Source organism: Solanum lycopersicum, chromosome 10 (assembly GCF_036512215.1).
Source record: "Solanum lycopersicum chromosome 10, SLM_r2.1".
Classification (NCBI taxonomy): Eukaryota; Viridiplantae; Streptophyta; class Magnoliopsida; order Solanales; family Solanaceae; genus Solanum; species Solanum lycopersicum.
Window position 1 is genome coordinate 46,600,953 of NC_090809.1, and position 18,549 is coordinate 46,619,501.

Sequence of the window (18,549 nt, forward strand, 5' to 3'; positions counted from 1 at the left end):
TTGCATTAAGGGTCATATGAATGTAAAAATAGATGATGCAAATAAATATAATGCACCTGATTTAATTTAATGATAAAGTTTGATAATTGCTATCATATATATTGCATTGCTTGAGTAGCTGCCTATGTGTGAACTGTAATTTGTTGGATTTCGTAGAAGTGTCGACAAAAGAAGGGGAATAACTTGGTTATGTAAGATGGGTTGATGATAAATTGTTGGAAGTGTTTGTGTTTAAATTGACATAGGTAAAGATGATAAGGGAAAAGAATGAATCGTGACTCTGTAGAAACTCTGATTTCGGAACAGTCTGGTATTGTTTGAGAACCACGGAGAAAGGGTTATTCTTGTACGATAGCAAAAATGTGATATATGAACTGCTTTTGGTGCTATTCGCGATTTTGTGATTATGTGGTGGTAAGCGCCTATTTGTGTGTTGTTGGGTATGATCATGTGATCTATATGTTGAAGCTATGGTTCGAATATCTGTGATATTTGTGTCACGTTAAGACTCTCAAAACAAACAAAGAAAGGGACAATATAACCTCCAAAATTGGTCTTTGGTCTAGTGATGTATTACTCTATGCAACACAGAAAAAGGTAAAAGGTTTAAATAATTCCCTCAACACAATGTCAAATATTTTTACTTACAACTCCTTTGGTTCCATCATGAGTAAGATTTTCCAGGAGCCATAGTATAGTATTACTAAGTTGACTCAAGAACCTCCCTTATTTGTGTGTTCGTTCACCGTCTTCTTAACTAGAACGGGGAGGAAATAGAAGACGAAAAAAATAGCTGTTGCAGGTAATTCTTTCAAGTTTTCAAGGCAGTCATCTTACATATGGGACAGGTATTCTTCAGGATCAACCACTGCTTAATGCAATTAGTATGGAATTCATGCCCACAATCCAAAATGCCCATGATATCTCCAGATGTGTATTCCTCCTGATTTTAGTACACGAAATAGGACAAACTTTAGCTAACAAATCAGCCAAAAAGGTTGTTCTGGGACAACTATTATCTAGTAATGTATAAAAACATCAGATAAGATTCTTACCTGACATATACAGCAAGGTTCCAAGTTGGATGAGGACTGTCCACGTAAAGACCCATGCTTCCGCTGTTTCATATTGACTGAAATGGTTTCTTCACTCAAGCCTGTGTTTACATTTCCTATACGTTCTTCCAAAGCCAATAGTTCCTAACGGACGAAGCAATCAGTGAGACCAGCATCTAGAAATTTAGTCAAAACAAAATTTAACTACATTACCTCATAGGACATATTATCAACGTCGAGCCTCATGGCCCTATGCCTATCATGGAACTCAGCAACTCCATTGATAAATGGATCAACCAACATATAATCCTGAGAAAGTGCCCACAAAAGTCACCATAAATTCTTCATCAGTAAGAAGCAGCAAATAAAGTAGCCAAGCAAAATTGAGCTATTCTAATTGGCTAGCAGTAACAAGTTCATAATTTAGCACTTGGATCAGGTAATGAGCATTTTTAATAGAGGATGAAGGGTTGAAAAAGGACCCTGTCCAAAGAGGAAGACTGCACCAAGAGAGCTCTCTTCTAACAGCGAATCAAGAATTAGAACCTTTATAATGAAAAATCAGATGCAATTTGATCTTGTCATCGAGACTAGTTAAAAAAATGGCTCCGAAAACTTAAAACCTCTTATCCATCCAAATTGCAACCAGAAAATTCAAACTCGCTCTTTCTTCTTTTGATCATTAGGAAACTCCAACTGACTCGATCAGAAATAATGACAAGTCTTTTTTCCTCATCCAGGCAATAATGTTACCATGAAGGCTGTTAAGTCCCACATCCCTGGGTGGGAGGCAAATCTATATCCTTACATGATCTTGGGCAATGCTCACCTCTTGAGCTAGAATTTGGGGTTGAGTAAAGCCCAAGATCCATTTCTTTATGCAGGCCATATAATCCTTACCTTTCTCACCAAAGCTAACATAGCACAGCTTAAAAGTGTTAGTATTGTTTTCAAACTTTCAGCGTTTCGAAAAGAATTAACAGTCTATGTATGTACACAATTAGATAACAAGCTGCAAATCATTTCTGCTAAATATATATTCATTGGATTATTTATTATAAGGATTGAGATGAAACCTCTGATCTCAAGTTCTCGACTCTCCGCATGGCATTCAGGACTTGACGAATCTGTTGAACATAAGTGGAGAAAAGATTAATCAGCACTGACAAAGTCTCCGATTCGGCAAGGGAAGTGGAAATTATTGGCAGATCTAGAGCAACTCAAAATCAAGACATGTAGAATTAACAAGGATAGCTGCATAAGTGGTGAACCATTACAAATCTAATTCATAGATTGGGCAAACCAAATAGCATGGCAAACACGGTTATTGGTAAAACCATAACATATTGGTTGCTGTTTAGCCTAAAGAGATCACTGATGAGTGTTAACAAGCCACTTTAAATTCATTGACCAAACGAATCCAACTGGATATAAATCTATTTAAAAAAGGCAATAAATTAAAAGAAGTCTCCGGGAGGATAAAATACCAATGGGATCAAATATCTTTACATCAATCATGCCAGATACAAGACAACCAAGTTATGAAACCTCTATATACCAAACACAACAGCTTTAGAAATCATTATGGAAAGCAACCCTCATACCAGTCTGTGTCGACCCTCAACATCAGCAGCTAAAGCACGCCAACCATCTACATCATCCCCTGGATCAACCATCAAACTCGATCTAAGATGTGGTTGACGGTTACCCCGGCTACCATATCGGGAAGACATCACTGGATCCTCTGAGGAAGAAGCAGCTGAAGGTAGCAGAGAAGAACGACCTCTCTGACTTCCAGACTCGGGCTCACCTGATGGGAAGAGAACCCAAGGAGCAAATTCTGGTAATCCATCATAGCTAGTAGTTGCTGAATTCTGATTAGCCCATGCAGTAGGAGAATTACGTGCTCTTGAACCAGGACCCATTGCAGAACTAGGAATATTTCTAGAAGAGCTTGCATTTGCAGTAGCTAAGCTCCAATTTGTGGGGTCAAGTACCATATTTCTTGTCTCAGGAACAAATGGATGGGACTCCCCATTATTTCTGACAGTACTGAAGTTAGATTCATCTCCCAATGAAGCACCTCTATCTCCAGAAATCATTGATGAACTACCGCCTCGTGAACTAGGAGATGCTTCCCAGGGAAGCGAGTGAAAACCTCTAGAAAAACCAGGAACTTGCATCATGTGAGACTGGCCTCCAAGGTTACCTGAATTCATTGGCTGTGAAAATGGTTGTCTCGAGTCCAAAGAGCTTGTTACTGAGGCAGATCCAGGCGGCACATGGGCAGGGCTGACACTAGAATGCCCTACAGTAGCGCCAATCGGTAGTAAACCAGATGTAATGAGATCCTGATTCACAAGATTTGCTATAGCACCAAAATTTCTTGCAGAGCTTTCTGCAATTCCACCAGCACTTAATGGAGGAAATATATCAGAAGCAGACATACTTGTACCAACCCCATTTCTTGGATAAGTATTCTCCAGATAACCAACATTCTGCATATTTGCAGAGCGGGGTAGTCTGTTTATGCTGCTCGAAGCATTATTACAACTTGGATAGTTATGCTGTACAGTGTTCTCAGGTCCTGCATTGGAGCTTGAACTTCCACCTGCAAAAGAATGTCCAGAATTGCCTTCAATGGCTTTGCGCTTGCAAGATGAACCCCAATTATCCATAGAAGAACTTGATACATTACTTGTCCCTGTCAAATAACCAGAACTACCTGTAAAGGTTCCACTGCCAGATGGACTGAAAGCCGGAGGACGCACCACTTCCGACCTATCAGATTTGTGAAGTGGAGGTACACTTGTTCGCATGACCAGACGACCATCATCATTATTGTATCCACCACTCAAATTAGAATTTACTGGACTATGATCCAAGGTAAGGCTTGATGATACACTTGGAGGCCTGCCAATTACATGATTGCCACCATAACCGCTTGTAGAAAAGACATTAGAAGGTTCAAATCGGCGTTCTGACCTTGGATTAATCATAACATAATCATTTGATGAAGAAGTCCAACCTTGTCCGATTTTCAAGTCACTGCCACGTGTTCGGTCATGCAAATTAGCAGTGGAGCTGGATTCACCTTGATCCCAGCCACTAAAGCTTTGAGCATTATAATTAACACCATTAACATAACTAGGATTTCTTCCAGAAGGAGAAAGCATGGGATTTGACAATCGATTATCTACTGGATTCCGAAAGTTATCCCAGGGAGCTGTCGCATCCATGGAAGCATTATTTGAAACAGATCCCTGATTAAGATCAATGTTTTCTGGAAAGGAGTCCAAAACACTTCTGTCCCCTTGCATGTGGGTCATTTTGAGGAACACAGGGACCTTAAGAGCACCGGTGAAGGATCCCCTGAAAAATCCACATTAAGAGAAGTTGAGATCGCAAAAAGGTTACAACATAATCAAAGTTTTAGCTGTTCAAAAATTATGGAGAACTGAAATTTGTTTACATAGCAACTGGCAACTTAGAGATCATCTATTCTGATTTCCAAGTATGTAAAGAATATGTTTAAATTATGCCAACATAGTATATAGCGGTCACAATCCGAGTAAAAACCACAATACAACTGCAAAGCATTAGATGATCATGAATTGAAAATTTTCTGCAAGCAGCAAATCATTAACACATATACAAAGACAACTGTGAGAAAGCACTCTACAATCACATTTAATGCCTCATCAAACAACGATCATTCAATTTGTTCTCTAGTTTTCACGTGCCAGCGAAGAACAAAATGAGCTATGCTATATGGAAACAAGTGCCGCTATCTAATAATCATGTACCAATAAAAAAAAGTAGGATTTGTCAACACCTAAGTTTAGGATTTGATGATATGAATATAAGAACATAAAGACCTATTTATTTGAGTTGCTAAATGATCAGTACAATCACAGTTGCTCAAAGGACATGTTTAGTCCATTGAAGCAACTGATTTAAGTGAGCCCTACTCTTTTCTGCTTATCTGAAAGAAATTAAAGTTCTACAGTGCTACATTTAATATCATAATGCAACGTTTAAAGCAGTAAAACTTCCATCTAGTTGTACAAGTGAGGGTTGCTCGAATGGTTGAATACCTTCACCATCAACCGGTAGGTTGAGGGTTTGAGTCGATGGAGGGTAAGTAGAAACATTATTGATCCTCCTGATGGGATTTTTTTTTTGTGTGTGGGGGGGAGAAGAAAAAAATCTAAAGAAAACACTTACATCTAGTGACATACTTCTCGGAGTTGATACATAACTGATTCATTAAGTCTTCTGTAAGACACATTATCCTTTGGCCATGTTCGGAGTTTGTCTTGTTCTGAATAGAACTTTTTCTATTAAAAGCATTTTTTTTAAAAGAAGATAAAGCAAAAGCAAAATCCAAACCAAAATTGCTTCCACAATAGCCTAAAATTTTCAACATTATCACCCTAATTTCTTACCAAGTCATTTTTCTCTTTTAATGTTTCATCTATATTTATACATTACTATTATGTTCAACAAGCTCCATTAAAATTCCTCTAACATTAAGCTAATTTTAAACTTACCATTTAACATTTTTTTACTTTATATTTTTTATGTTACAAACTTAGTGGGCATTTATCCAATAGACCGAAAGTTTCAAGTATCTTGGGCTATTATCCAAGGTAGTGGGAAGAATGACAATGATATCACAGATCATATTGGTGCAGGGTGGATGAAATGGAGGCTCGCATCAGGAGTCTTGTGTGATAAAAAGGTGCCACCAAAACTTAAAAGGCAAGCTCTACATAGTGGTGGTTAAACATAATGTGTTGTATGGAGCCAAAGTATTAGTCGATCAAGAACTCTCACGTTCGAAGACGCAAGTTGCAGAAATGAGGATGCTAAGATGAATCTGTGGACTTTCTACGTGAGATAGGATTAGAAATGTAGATATCCGAGACAAGATGGGAGTCGCTTCGGTGAAGGATACGATGCGGGAAGCAGGGCTGAGGTGGTTCGAGCATGTGAACAAAAGATACACAGATGTCGTAAGTGCGAAGATGTAAGAGGTTGACTATGGATGATTTATGGAGAGATAAAGGTGTGCCAAAGAAGTACTCCCTCCGATACAAAAAGGATGACCTAGTTTGACTTGGAACGAAGTTTAAGAAAATAAAGAAGACTTTTAAATCTAGTGGTTCTAAATTAAAGTTATGTCAAATGTACGAAAATGCCCTATAATCTTATGGTTATAAACATGTCATGTGAAAAGTTAAAATGTTGCCAAAAAAGGAAAGGGGTCATTCTTTTTGAAACACACTAAAAAGGAAATAGGGTCATTCTTTTTTAAACAGAGGGAGTATAAGGGAGAGGCGATTACACCAGACATGACACATCTTCAACTTACCAAGGACATGACCTTAGATTAAGGTTATGGAGCACACGAATCAGGATAGATGGGTAGTAGGTAAGTTGAAATTGTCTCACGTACCTTTCTCTACTACTAATCTTAGTACTACTCTTGTAGTTTATTGGTCTTCGATCTCTATTACACTATGTTGTTTCTTATACTTAGATTATAGTATTATTTTGTAGTTGTTGTTCCTTTTTCTCCTAGAATGTCATGTAATTTTGTCTTTAGTATTTCTTTAGCAAGTGGTTCAATGTTGTCTTCACATGCCATTATCGTTTTCCCCAACTACTTTGATGTGCTTCTTCTTGAGAAGAGGATTTATCAAAAATAGTCTCTCTACCTTCCAAGTCCCTGCGGTAAGGTTTGTGTACACGTTACCCTTCCCAAACCCCACTTGTGGGATAACACTAGGTATGTTGTTGTAAGCTAGAGGGCATTTGGACAGAAGCATTGCAAAATTCTAAGAGAACGATATTTATTTTCAAGTTGCAAATGGTAGTTGGAGTTGTGATTGGACATGGATTCAAACTAGAGTTGTTTTTGGATTTCGTGAGAGATTTGGAGTGAAAATTGTGAAAACAACCTTTTGAATTTCAAAAATTGTAATAATAATATGTCCAAACAATTTTTCCACGAAAAAGTGAAAACAATCTCCGGCCAAATGGACAGTTAATGTTAGGCTAATGCAATAACAACCTACACAGTGTACACAAATGAGGTCGGGGGGGGGGGGGGGGTTAAGATCTATGCAAACCTTACCCCTATCTTTACGGGATAGAGAGGTTGTCTTCGATGGACCCTCGGCTCAAAAGAGAAGTTAATATTAGGCTAACACATGTCCTTTTAAAAAGTTCAATCCTGATATTTGCATAACATTGATGGAATTATTGATGTGAAGGTTTGATGAAGAGCTTTGTGAAGGAAAAGGTTGTCAAACATAGTTTTGTTTCTCGAGAGAACATCCAATCAAACCCATTGTTCTCTAAGATATTCATTCAAAGGGTCATCAAAACACATTATTTTTCAGAAAACTTTTTTCAACAAATTTTTTGAAAAAAGAAAAGGAACTCTTTACCGAAAAACTGTCCTAATGTCATCTTAATATTTTGACCTGTTTATTTATAGTAAGTGCTAACAGTAATATAATCAGACATACTACGAAAATCAGAAGTTTTTTTTCCTAACCAGCGGCTTGGAGAAACTCTTAGGGATAAAGTGCTTGCACTGAAACTGTTGACATAAGCAAGTTAGCACTACCCAATCTGCACCTTAATTACACTTCAAAATTTTGGGGTTGACCACAGAAGACTGAAAGACAAAGTCACAAAACAACCCCCCCCCCCCGGTTTGAGAAATCTCTTGAAACATTCCTATCCCAAAATCTTCATTCAAGACAAACAATGAGTAAGGGTGATGGATCCCTTTAAGTTAAACCACTAAATGAACACAAAATGAAAAGGTACGATTACATCACCAATTTATTATCTAGAAGCCACTAAATAGAGTAAAAGAGTACATAATTAAATTGCCTAAGTGAATTAGGAATCTCCAAAAGAAAGGTAAATTAAACATTTTCAACTAACTCCTCATTTTTCCTCTAAACAACACCCAACCAAAAGGGAAAAAAACATGGTTAAAGATGAATGTGATAACTATATACATAAAAAATAACGATAAAAACAACAAACAACATTTAAACCATCTCCCCAAACCCCAAAAGAAGAGAAAAAGGAAGGTCTAGATTTTCCCTCTAAACCACCCCAACCTCAAAAGAAAAAAGAATAATAAGGTTTAAGATAATAACGAAAAAAATGGGAAATCAACATTGGGACGGAGGAAGTACAATTTTTTGTGCTTAAAACTTCAAGCAACTAACTTCCGAATCCAACATATCAACATATAATGATGATAGTAATAGTCAAACAAGTAAATGTAAGCATCATGAACATATAAATTTCAATATCCATGGGATAATAACTTCAATCGCAAAAATAAACTTCCATTTTACCATATAAAAGTATACATTTACATCATAAAAGATTTGATTGTCGTTGTGAAGTACTGAGACAGAATCATAAAAGAGAAAGAAGCAAAAGAGAAGCTCAGAAAAAGAAATGGCAGAGGAGACACTTGCGCCTAGAAGAAAGAGAAAAAGTTTGTGTTTGAAGAAGAAAGAAAAAAAGGAACATAGTATAAAGCATTACAAACTCGAGCAGAAGTTAATGTTTACAAAGAAAACATAACAGTACATGGAGACAAGCTCTATTGCTCAAACAGAAAAATGTCCATTTTTTCTTAATCTCTTTTTCATCTCGTAGAAAGAAACTAATCGCTTCTCCCCGTAGAATTTTGCATCTCATTACCACTTCTGACTTCTGTAATGCACATTGTTCACGCATGGCACATGAAGTGATAACCCCTTGTATCACACCATTCTACTCTCTTTGAATATTGTAAAACATAAAAATGGAATCTTGGACAAAATGGTTGTTTAAAGGTAGGTACTAAGCGCTAATCAAGATGCTTAAGTATTCCTAATAGATCGTAGACACAAAGTAGTATCACTAGCATATAAATGAAGTGATTAAGGTCTTTGCATAATGGAGTACACATTGGATATGTATAAACGAGCACACAGGGAATACCACTTTTCACTCTTTCTTCAGCCATGCCTTTAAGGAAGCTAAAGCAGTTGCTGCAGTCAGATCACTTCACGCGACAGATGAAACTACTGGGTGAAGAAATTTATCAAAGTGAGGGGACTGAATAACCAACAAATTTAGCTTGAATAACACAATACAAGTACCACAAACTCAACTCAACAAAAGATGAAAATGTTCTTTCTCTTGGTGGAGACAACATAATCTGATAGCATCCGCGGTGGCGCACCTCCATTAAAGTTGAAGGGTTCAATAAAAAATCAAGAAGATGATTATCAAGGAAGAAGTGTCCAAAAATTGTGGCAAGAAGTGACCTAAATGTTACATATATTTCTTGATCTAAGTACAAGTACATGAGAAGGAAGATTGGGGCCGCATGAGAACCCAATGGAGGGGCCAACACGAAGCCCAAGAGAGGCCGTGTCATTTTTGGACATTATATTTGGGTGCAAATTTTGCACTTCTACCATTATTTTTGTTAGGAAGTTTTTGGAATAGTTTTACTTACTTTACTAGTTTAAAAGTTTTCTAGTTATTATTATCATAACAGGTAAGATTTAAATCTCAACTTATTTAGGATTGGTTTTCCCGGAACATACGGGTGAATTTTGTTATTAAAGACATGATCAATATCATTCGAGTATTTCTCTTTTTTACACACTTGTGTGGGGTGATTATGAATTTATCTTACAATCTGACCAGGTAAAATTAATTCCTAACTGATAACTTTAGTTTTAATTAAAGTAAATTAAATAATGTAATTAGTCTTCCCACTAATTGTCGTCCCTAATTTCTTCAAAATATGGGTCCGGATCACTTTTGATATATGTTCTTGAATTGACACATATAGTATCATAAGTAGTTTTAATCCGCTACATTTGATACTAAAATCACTTGGATATCTTAAGACTTTATCTTAAAATTTGGAGATTTTATTCTCAATCCCACATATCTTCCAATCCTACTTTGTAATCTTAGTATTTTCTTTGGAAACAGACTCTCTACCTCCGCGAGATAGTTATAAGGTCTACTACATCCTACCCTCCCCACACCTCAATGTGGGATTTCACTAGGTATTATTTTTGTTTCCGCAATATTTTTTTGTTTATTCAAATAACCCAATTCTTATCATAATCCTTGCTATTTTCCTATACTTAGTAGAAACTAGAATGTTCAAATGACAAAGACAAAGCTAAATTCTCATGCCCGAGAAAGCGATCATCAACATTATTCAGTATTTGTCAAAAAAAAAAAACTAACTCGACTGCTCATGCCTACTGTCAAGGATGAAAACGTATATTAATAACCAGATAAAAAGGGATTAACATGAAAAATCACCATGAGATTTGGTTTTGTAGCCCTTCAAAAACTTGTTTTTAGTTTTACATCCTCGTAGAAATAGATCTGAAAAGGTCACTTTTTTCTATCCAATTCATAAGTGGCAAAGACATCATTTCCTCCAAATTACCCAACAACACAATACCTCAATTCTAAGTTAATCGGAGCCCAGTATATGAATCATTTATATGTCTTACTGCTCTATTCAAATCCATTTCATTCCAATACTAAGTAAAGTATTTATTTTTAACACAACATAAGGGTTCTGTGCATTTCACACTTACCCCAACAAGAACATATAATCTCTAAGTAACTTGTGAGCTGTCTGGTAATGCAAGGAGAAAAAAATCAAGAATTTTCCCCAAATGAGGTTGTTGTTTATATCATAACTTCGTGATTATCACCTAACCCAACAACTATGACCAATAAAGTCAAATCCTCGATATCACCGAGCAAGTTTTACAAGCAACTGAAAACTCAAAAAGTCGGTCAAAATCGAGCAATCCAACACAAAAGGAACAAAGTTGATCAAAACCAATATTCATATCAATATTTGAACTCAGTAGAATCATAGATCCTAATTTTTTTTAAAAAAAAAAAACAAATACCATTTTTTTATAAGAGCAAAAACTAAACAGTGAATTCAAGGGAGAAAAAATACGAACGAGAAGTTGAAATTTAGACTATATACATACACACATATATATATATATATATGTATGTATGTATGAGCAGGAAAATTAATGGGTCGATGAGAGAACCTGATAATCAGATGGAGAAGATGATCGACCAATTTCTGGTCGAAAACTTAAATTATTGGATTTGTTAAAGTGGGTGTAAAGCTACATATCCATTGATGATGGTTTTGTCATGGTGCTAGGAAATCGACAAAGTATGCCGCTCGAGAGAATATGGATAGATGAGAAGAGAGAGAGAGAGAGAGAGAGTTTTTGGGTGCCTGTGTAGGTGTGGCTCTCAGAGAAAAGAGGGAGTAGGGGAATACAGAGCCAAAGAGAAGGATTAAGCATTCATAATTGTGTATTTATTGTACTATATATATTATAATAATAGTTAATATGTGTTAGAATGGGGTATACAATTATTTTTTGATTTACTTTTTAGGAAATTTTATAAATAGCATAGTTTGTATATTTATCGGTTGTAGCTATAATTTAAATTGTTATATATAACTTTATTTGTATAATTTACGGGTATATTTGTATAATTAAGTTATTTTCATTTGTATTTGTATAAAATTGTTAGTATCAATTGATTTATATTTAATTATGTATTAATTCAAAATAACAAATTCATATAAATACAAACATATACAAATAATATTATATAAATTAGATGATGCAATTATATAAATGTACACGCTTATACAAGCTGAAAAAAATGGAGAAGTAATTATCACTGAATGTTGGTGGCGAGTGGTAATTAACGAAAATTATTGTTATCATAACTAATTAACTAGTATATATCTGTTTAACTCTGTAATTTCTCCTATATTTTTTAGGTTAGGTTAAAATTATGGGCGGACCCACATGCACTTATGATGAGGCACGTGCACGCAGTAATTTTTAAAATAGAATTGTACATATATGTATAGATAATTAATAAAACAAATATATATTTAATTGTACACTCTAAGAACTAAAAGTTATTGTGCGTGCACTAATCGAAGTTGTCTATTTGCAGGTCAATTATGTGAGATTGAATCCCACCGAAGGCAACCTATTTTTTACTTAAAATTCAGCGTTTTCTCTTTTTTTTTGAAAAAAAACTTTTGATCCATTATCAATTCTTACCGAAGATAAACTTTTTTTTAACTTTAAATTCAGCTTTTAATTTTCTCTTAAAAAAAATATTTTGTCCCATTCCTTTCTTAATTGAATTTATCAACAAATTTCTAAATAAAATATAAGACTAACTTTTCCTAGTACAATTCTAAACAAAATATAACACTTCTAGAAAATTTGTTGCTTACAAGTATTCTTTCCTAGAACAATTCTAGATAAAATATAAGACTTTCAGAAAATCTACCGCTTACAAGTATTGTTCACTGCATATTAAAGTCCTACTCCAATTATCTCGCATAAATTGATAAATTCTCTTTATAAACGTATTATTTTGTAAAAATTTGTTGTTAATTCTTGTAATTTGAAATGGATAGTTTTTTGACAAACATAATTCTTCTCAACTAAGTTCTAGTTTTAGAGACAATTCTTTTGCATTTTACAACTTAAACTGAATCCTGGAGAAAGAATATTCATTGATAAATATAGCCCTAGAATACGAGATGAAGTGAGAAGACGCTATATTCAACAAGTTCCTTGTCAACTGGATATCAATGATAATGAATAACCTCAAACTAGATTCGAAACAAAAATGCATCGATTTTGTAAGGCGTCATTTAGGTTTCATATTCCAAATGGTTGGAGTATAGTATGAAGAAAGATGATGTATTTTGCTTATGTTGCTATTTTTTTTAGAAATGACCATGTAAAGGAAAATGCAAGTGATTTTTTGAAGAATATTGATTTTTATTTTTTATTTTTTAATTATAATGTCAATATTGATTAAAGTGAAATAAAATAATAAACTTCACAATCAAAATTTTATTGGGGCTTCAAAATTTTCGGAGACCTAACCAGGATGCTCCACCAACCTTACCCTTAAGTTTTTCCTCCCAATCTTCAAATCTTACATCCACCTCTGGATATAATTTAGAGAAATTTTCAGAAACAGCAAACATTGTGCCATAAATAGACAATCTTTGTTACCATTTCACTAATTACAATATATAGCTAACACTTTGGTTGTTATGAAATGTATTCTTTTGTTGTTGCTAAAAAAAAATACAAATACAAACTAACTAATTAAAGTAAAACTCGGAAGAAATCTTTTTTCAATATGGTAAACTAATTACAATTACCCTTGAACTCTTTCCATTTAATTTTATCAAATTCTTTGATATTATTTTTTATAAGTTGCATGGGTTTACATTTTCATTTTGAGTGGTGATGTTTGTTTGAAGGTGGCCGAAAATGAAACTATCGGCTAATTTTTTACTTCAATGTCCAAAAATCTTTTTCTTTTTTCGTTTTTAAAGATTCAATAATACAGTTGGCTTTGAAAACCTAGTTAAGGTGAAGAAGACGATCGAAAGTGGGGTGGATGGCCTTTTCTTTTTGAGATAAGAAATTATTGTTTTCAAAAATATTTGAAAAATCTTTTAAGCATTTACAATTCTAAGAATCAATGGAAAAATAAAAACTGATTTTTTAAAAAAATAATAAAACATATGATTTTAGATATGCAAAAAATATGTTTCCTGTCATGTCATTATTTGTGTTTAATAGGTATATATTTTAAATAATTTAAATATTCAATTGATACTAGCTTAATTGAGATGTCTAAGTGAAATATATAGATAATTTTAAGGGATCGTAGATAACTTAAACATTATTTGTATACGTAATACTTATGTTCCATTTTCAAATGTGTATGTGAATTTTTTATGAGTATTCATTTGTAATTATATTAGTTATACTCGTATTCTATTTTTGAATGTACATGTGTAATTGTTTGATGAGTATTTATTTGTATGCGTATCAGCTTAACACGTGTTTCATCTTTGAATGTATATGAGTATTTATTTAATAAGCATTCATTTGTATATGTATCAATCATATTCCTATTCAATTTTCTTATGTTACATATTTGTATGATTAAATTTTTATTTATAGAGAAAATACATAAAAATTTCCTTGAATTGGCTGGAAAACTTATTTTAGCATTTTAATTTTGCGGGTAATTATTTATCTCCCTTTTCCTAAATCTCTTTTCAACTGAATTAAAATACATCCTAATATTATAATTCACAGTGACAAGTGCATTCCGCAAGCGCTATGTCATTGATACGTCAGCGCCATATCATTGATGCATCAGCGTTATGTCATTGCCATATCAGCATCACATTAAGCATATTTAAATTTTGATGTTTAATTCTTTTTTATTTCTTTTTATTTACCCACAATTTCAGAATGTAGAAAAGATCTCAAAAAAATAAGAATTAATACATGATTATAATAAAAAATAATCTCAAAAAAAATCAGTTGAAAGAGATTCAAAATTTCAAAATCATTCTCACAAAAACACTCAATTTTTAAGACACATAATTAAAACAAATAAATAATAACAACTTAAAATGTAATTTGAAATGAAAAAATTGTAGAGTTTCATCGAAAGGAGCTTCAAGTTCATCAAATTCAAACCTTGCCATAAGGACTAATTTAATTTGAAGCAAGAACAAATTGATGGCTTCTTATTTTCCTTTGTTCATCACATTTTTTGGATTTATTGATAAAGGAAATGAGGGTGGGATGGAACATCTTGAAGAAGGAGAAAAAAATATGAAAATTTCAACAAAGAAGAAGAAGAAGAAGAAAAGTGTGAAGCACCGAGATTCGAAGAGAAATAAAGAGGATAGGAGTGGAGGTTCATTTGGGGGGGGGGGGTTGAAGAAGAAGAAATTGTAGTGCAAGTGGTGGTTGAGGGTAGGAGGGGTGGATTGAGTGTGAGGAAGATGAAGGGACGGGAGATGGGGGTGGGGGTGGAGGTGGTGGCACTAAAAGTTGGGGGTGGTAGGGTATGAAAAAGATGAAGAAGAAAAGGATTATTGGATAAAATGAAAATACTTGGGGTCCACTTATTCTTTTTTTCTTTAATTCTTAGTCTTTACGCGCTTTATTTTTATTTTTTTTACTTTCCATGTCAGCGATTTGGGCGTATTTTAATTCACTTGAAAAAAATAGGAGGGTAAATAATAACCCGTAAAATAAAGTGCTAAAGTGAGTTTTGCTACCAAGTTATCAGTTATACTCTTTCATTTTCTATTGTGTATGCATATTTGTTTGTTTGACAAGTATATATTTGTATTTGTAGTTATTCCAATGCACCTTCAATTGTCGACAAACATACTTTATGAATCTCTCATTTTGCATCAATACACCACATAGACCAACACTCAAAGCATCACTAAATACCATAAATGTCATACCCTTCCGAATAATGCTAAGATAGGTACTAAGGACAATAACTCCTTAGCTTTTGAAAGTTGCCCTTTAACTCATCATTCCACAAATTAGACTGGTGAATCCCATGGGAAAGTACTAGGCTGAATAAATCTTTTGTGCAATTAGTCTTCCAATTGAGCCTTCAATTTCTTTAACTCTGTCGAGGCAATCCTGTAAGGAGAGATGGAAATGGACTTAGTGTCCATCTCCAAGTCAATTACGAAATTGATAACATGGTCCAGAGAGAAACCTGTAAGTTGGTAGAAAAGACATCCATGAACTCTCTTGCGTCTCTTCTGGTCATTAAAGGGGACAGATCCTTGGTAAGATCACGAATATGGGTCAAATAAGATAAATAAACCTTCTCTATCATACAATGGGCATGAACAAAAGATATCACTCCCTTCAGATATTAATTTGAAGCAACCTAAGCCATGGTAAGCTAAGGCCACAATCTTAGCATAACAATCAAGGTTCGCATGATAGGAAGATAACTAATCCATACCCAATATCATATCAAAATCAGGCATATCAGTAAAATCAAGTCTTCCTAAGTCATCTCACTATAAGAAAATGTCATTACACACCCCGGTACATCCGATCCACCACTAAGTGATCGCCTACCAAGGTAGAGTCACTGATAGGACAACAAGGGACTCACAGACATGATCAATACCCACACAAAAAAATAAGTAGATACATCTAATCAGGTCGACCCAGGATCAATTAATAATATAGTAGAGGGATGATACTAACACATTACCTATTATCACTACATATGAGGCCTCTGCCTTGGATATACCTGGTATATCATAGAATTGTCTATAATTACCACTAGACTAAGAGGCACCACAAGCACTATCTCGAGCTCTTTGAGATCCACCCTTGGTATCCTTAGTACAACCTCTAGCACCTTCTAAAGTATATCGTACCACTGAAGCTGGCGCAAAAGGAGTAGCATGTGACCCTAACTATACAACAAATAAGGACGTCTAGGATAAACCTTTGTCTTATGTCCAAACTCCTCACAAACAAAACAACTATGAGAACTTGAACCTCGCTGAGAGTATCCAAAAGAGTTTGTATGCCCTCTCTGACCTTAAGATCCACTATGTATGCCCTGACCAGTCTGACTAGGCTTGGGTCACCAACACCATATGTACACTTAATATATCTATGTATTGGTCTACCCTGATAACTTTGTGTGCCCTGGCCCATAAAAAATCTCTACCTTTAGATGAATGATCGTTGAACTAACTTGGAGATGAAACCTCTTGGTGCCGCTACCATGTCTAGCATGTCGAATACTCTCAATCATCCTAGCATGATCAATAATACTTTGGAACGTACCACCTAATAACACAAAGAGGCTGTGATTTTTTTAAGAGAACTGGTGGAACCCTTTACCAACTTACGAATCTGCTCAAATTCTGTAGGGATATCGACATGGCATAACGAGACAATTATGAAAATGACCGCCGTACTCATAAAATTATAAGGAGCCCTTCAAACTTTTCCTTGCGTTATCACGAAGTCTATATGGCAAAAACCGCTCAAAGAACACTTAAGTAAATATCTCCCAACCCAAATAGAAGAACCAACAATCCTATAAGCAAGAACCGATCTCCACCGCTCCTTAGCTACTCTAGAAAACAGATATAGATGTAAGACACCACAAGTGTCTCTAAGATACAAAGTTTGAACAATTTTTATTAGCACTTAGTCAAGAAGTCATAAACCTTCTCTCTTCAGTAAATATCGTTAAACTTGGGAACTACCAATCTAACAAATCTCTCAAATCTCTTCTTCTTGGCAATCAACATGGTTGTACTAGTAGAAACAAGTAGAGTTGTGAATCTTGAAGGTTCCATAGAAGGTACTGAAGAGGAATCAGGAGTCTTAAATCCCTCACAAGTCCCCTGAACAAGTGGTGCAACACCAAGTGTAATTGGAGAACCTATAGTACCCGAAAGAATACCAAAATAAGGGGCACTCTCTAGTCTATCCAATAACATAACAATTAACTGCTGAAGCATCAAACTAATGTCGCCAACCAAAAGAAGTGGGGCTCTCACCTCAGTCTACTACTCAATAAATTATCATGCTCATATACGGACTTAGGTTATGCCTCCCTAGCTCATCCTCGAGCAGGTGATGCTTCTCTCACTCGATCACGACCCCTAACTCCACTAGTATCCTTAACTCACCCATAGACTATGCTCAGGCAACAGGTATAGCCTCACCCTCTAAGGTTCCTCGCCATCTTCATAGAGAGAAAAGATTAATTGTATGAAACACATGGTATGAATAATTCGAACAAAAGGAATTTCTTCTACTAGGTATAATGTATCCTCTTAGAGATAAGTATGAACATCTATGTATTGATCCATAAGACTTTACTAGTCACCCTGCTCTTCAACATATGAAATCAGTGAATCTAATGCTCTAATACTAATGTGTCACTATCTAAAAATCAAGGTCATGATGAAACACACCCCAAGAACCACAAATGGTGTGTAATTCAAATAAAATAACACATATAAGAGTTCCAAAAGGAAGTCAAGCTACAATTGAAGAGAAGGAAAATAACAAAAAAGTTCTCAAAACTCGGCGTCTTAAGCATAAAAAACATCTAATACATTTCTAGAATCTGGGATACATCTCAAGTCTTTGAAAAGAAATTAAAAACTGTAAATGATACATAGAGACTAATGGCGGTTCAAAAATCAAGATCTCACCACAACTCCAAATGAGAAGAAAATGCTAAATCTAATTAACTTCTATGAAGATCACCCTGAGTAGAATCTAAATCAAGAATATAATTGAAGTAGGGGTGAGTACAATCTACATGTACTTAGTAGAGTATACCGATTGAATATAAGGATCTAATTAGACTCAAGAAATAAACTACGAAATACTTCCACCTACATACATAAAATTCATATTTTGGCGTAGATACTATCAATCTATATAGTAATGACACCAATAAGGTAAACATATAAGGCTACAAATAATACTTATATCAATAGATA

General features: G+C 34.7%; 1 protein-coding gene across 4 annotated transcripts; it reads right to left on the bottom strand.

Annotated features, from left to right (window-relative positions):
- Positions 1-598: 598 nt before the first annotated feature.
- LOC101252535 (E3 ubiquitin-protein ligase MBR2) lies at positions 599-11,486 on the bottom strand. 4 transcript variants are annotated; one of them, XM_004248707.5, is made up of 7 exons: positions 11,198-11,472; positions 3,781-4,427; positions 2,660-3,666; positions 2,132-2,182; positions 1,269-1,364; positions 1,056-1,199; positions 599-943 (listed from the first exon to the last, which is right to left on the bottom strand). In XM_004248707.5, the coding sequence occupies exons 2-7, from the start codon at positions 4,382-4,384 to the stop codon at positions 812-814; spliced, it is 2,034 nt and encodes a 677-aa protein (XP_004248755.1). In that variant the 5' UTR covers positions 4,385-4,427; positions 11,198-11,472; the 3' UTR covers positions 599-811. The 4 variants fall into 4 exon arrangements, with proteins under 4 accessions (XP_004248755.1, XP_069146719.1, XP_010327471.1 ...); XM_069290618.1 differs by lacking the exon at positions 11,198-11,472 and adding an exon at positions 9,084-9,164; XM_010329169.3 differs by having other exon boundaries at positions 2,660-4,427; positions 11,198-11,486.
- Positions 11,487-18,549: the final 7,063 nt, after the last annotated feature.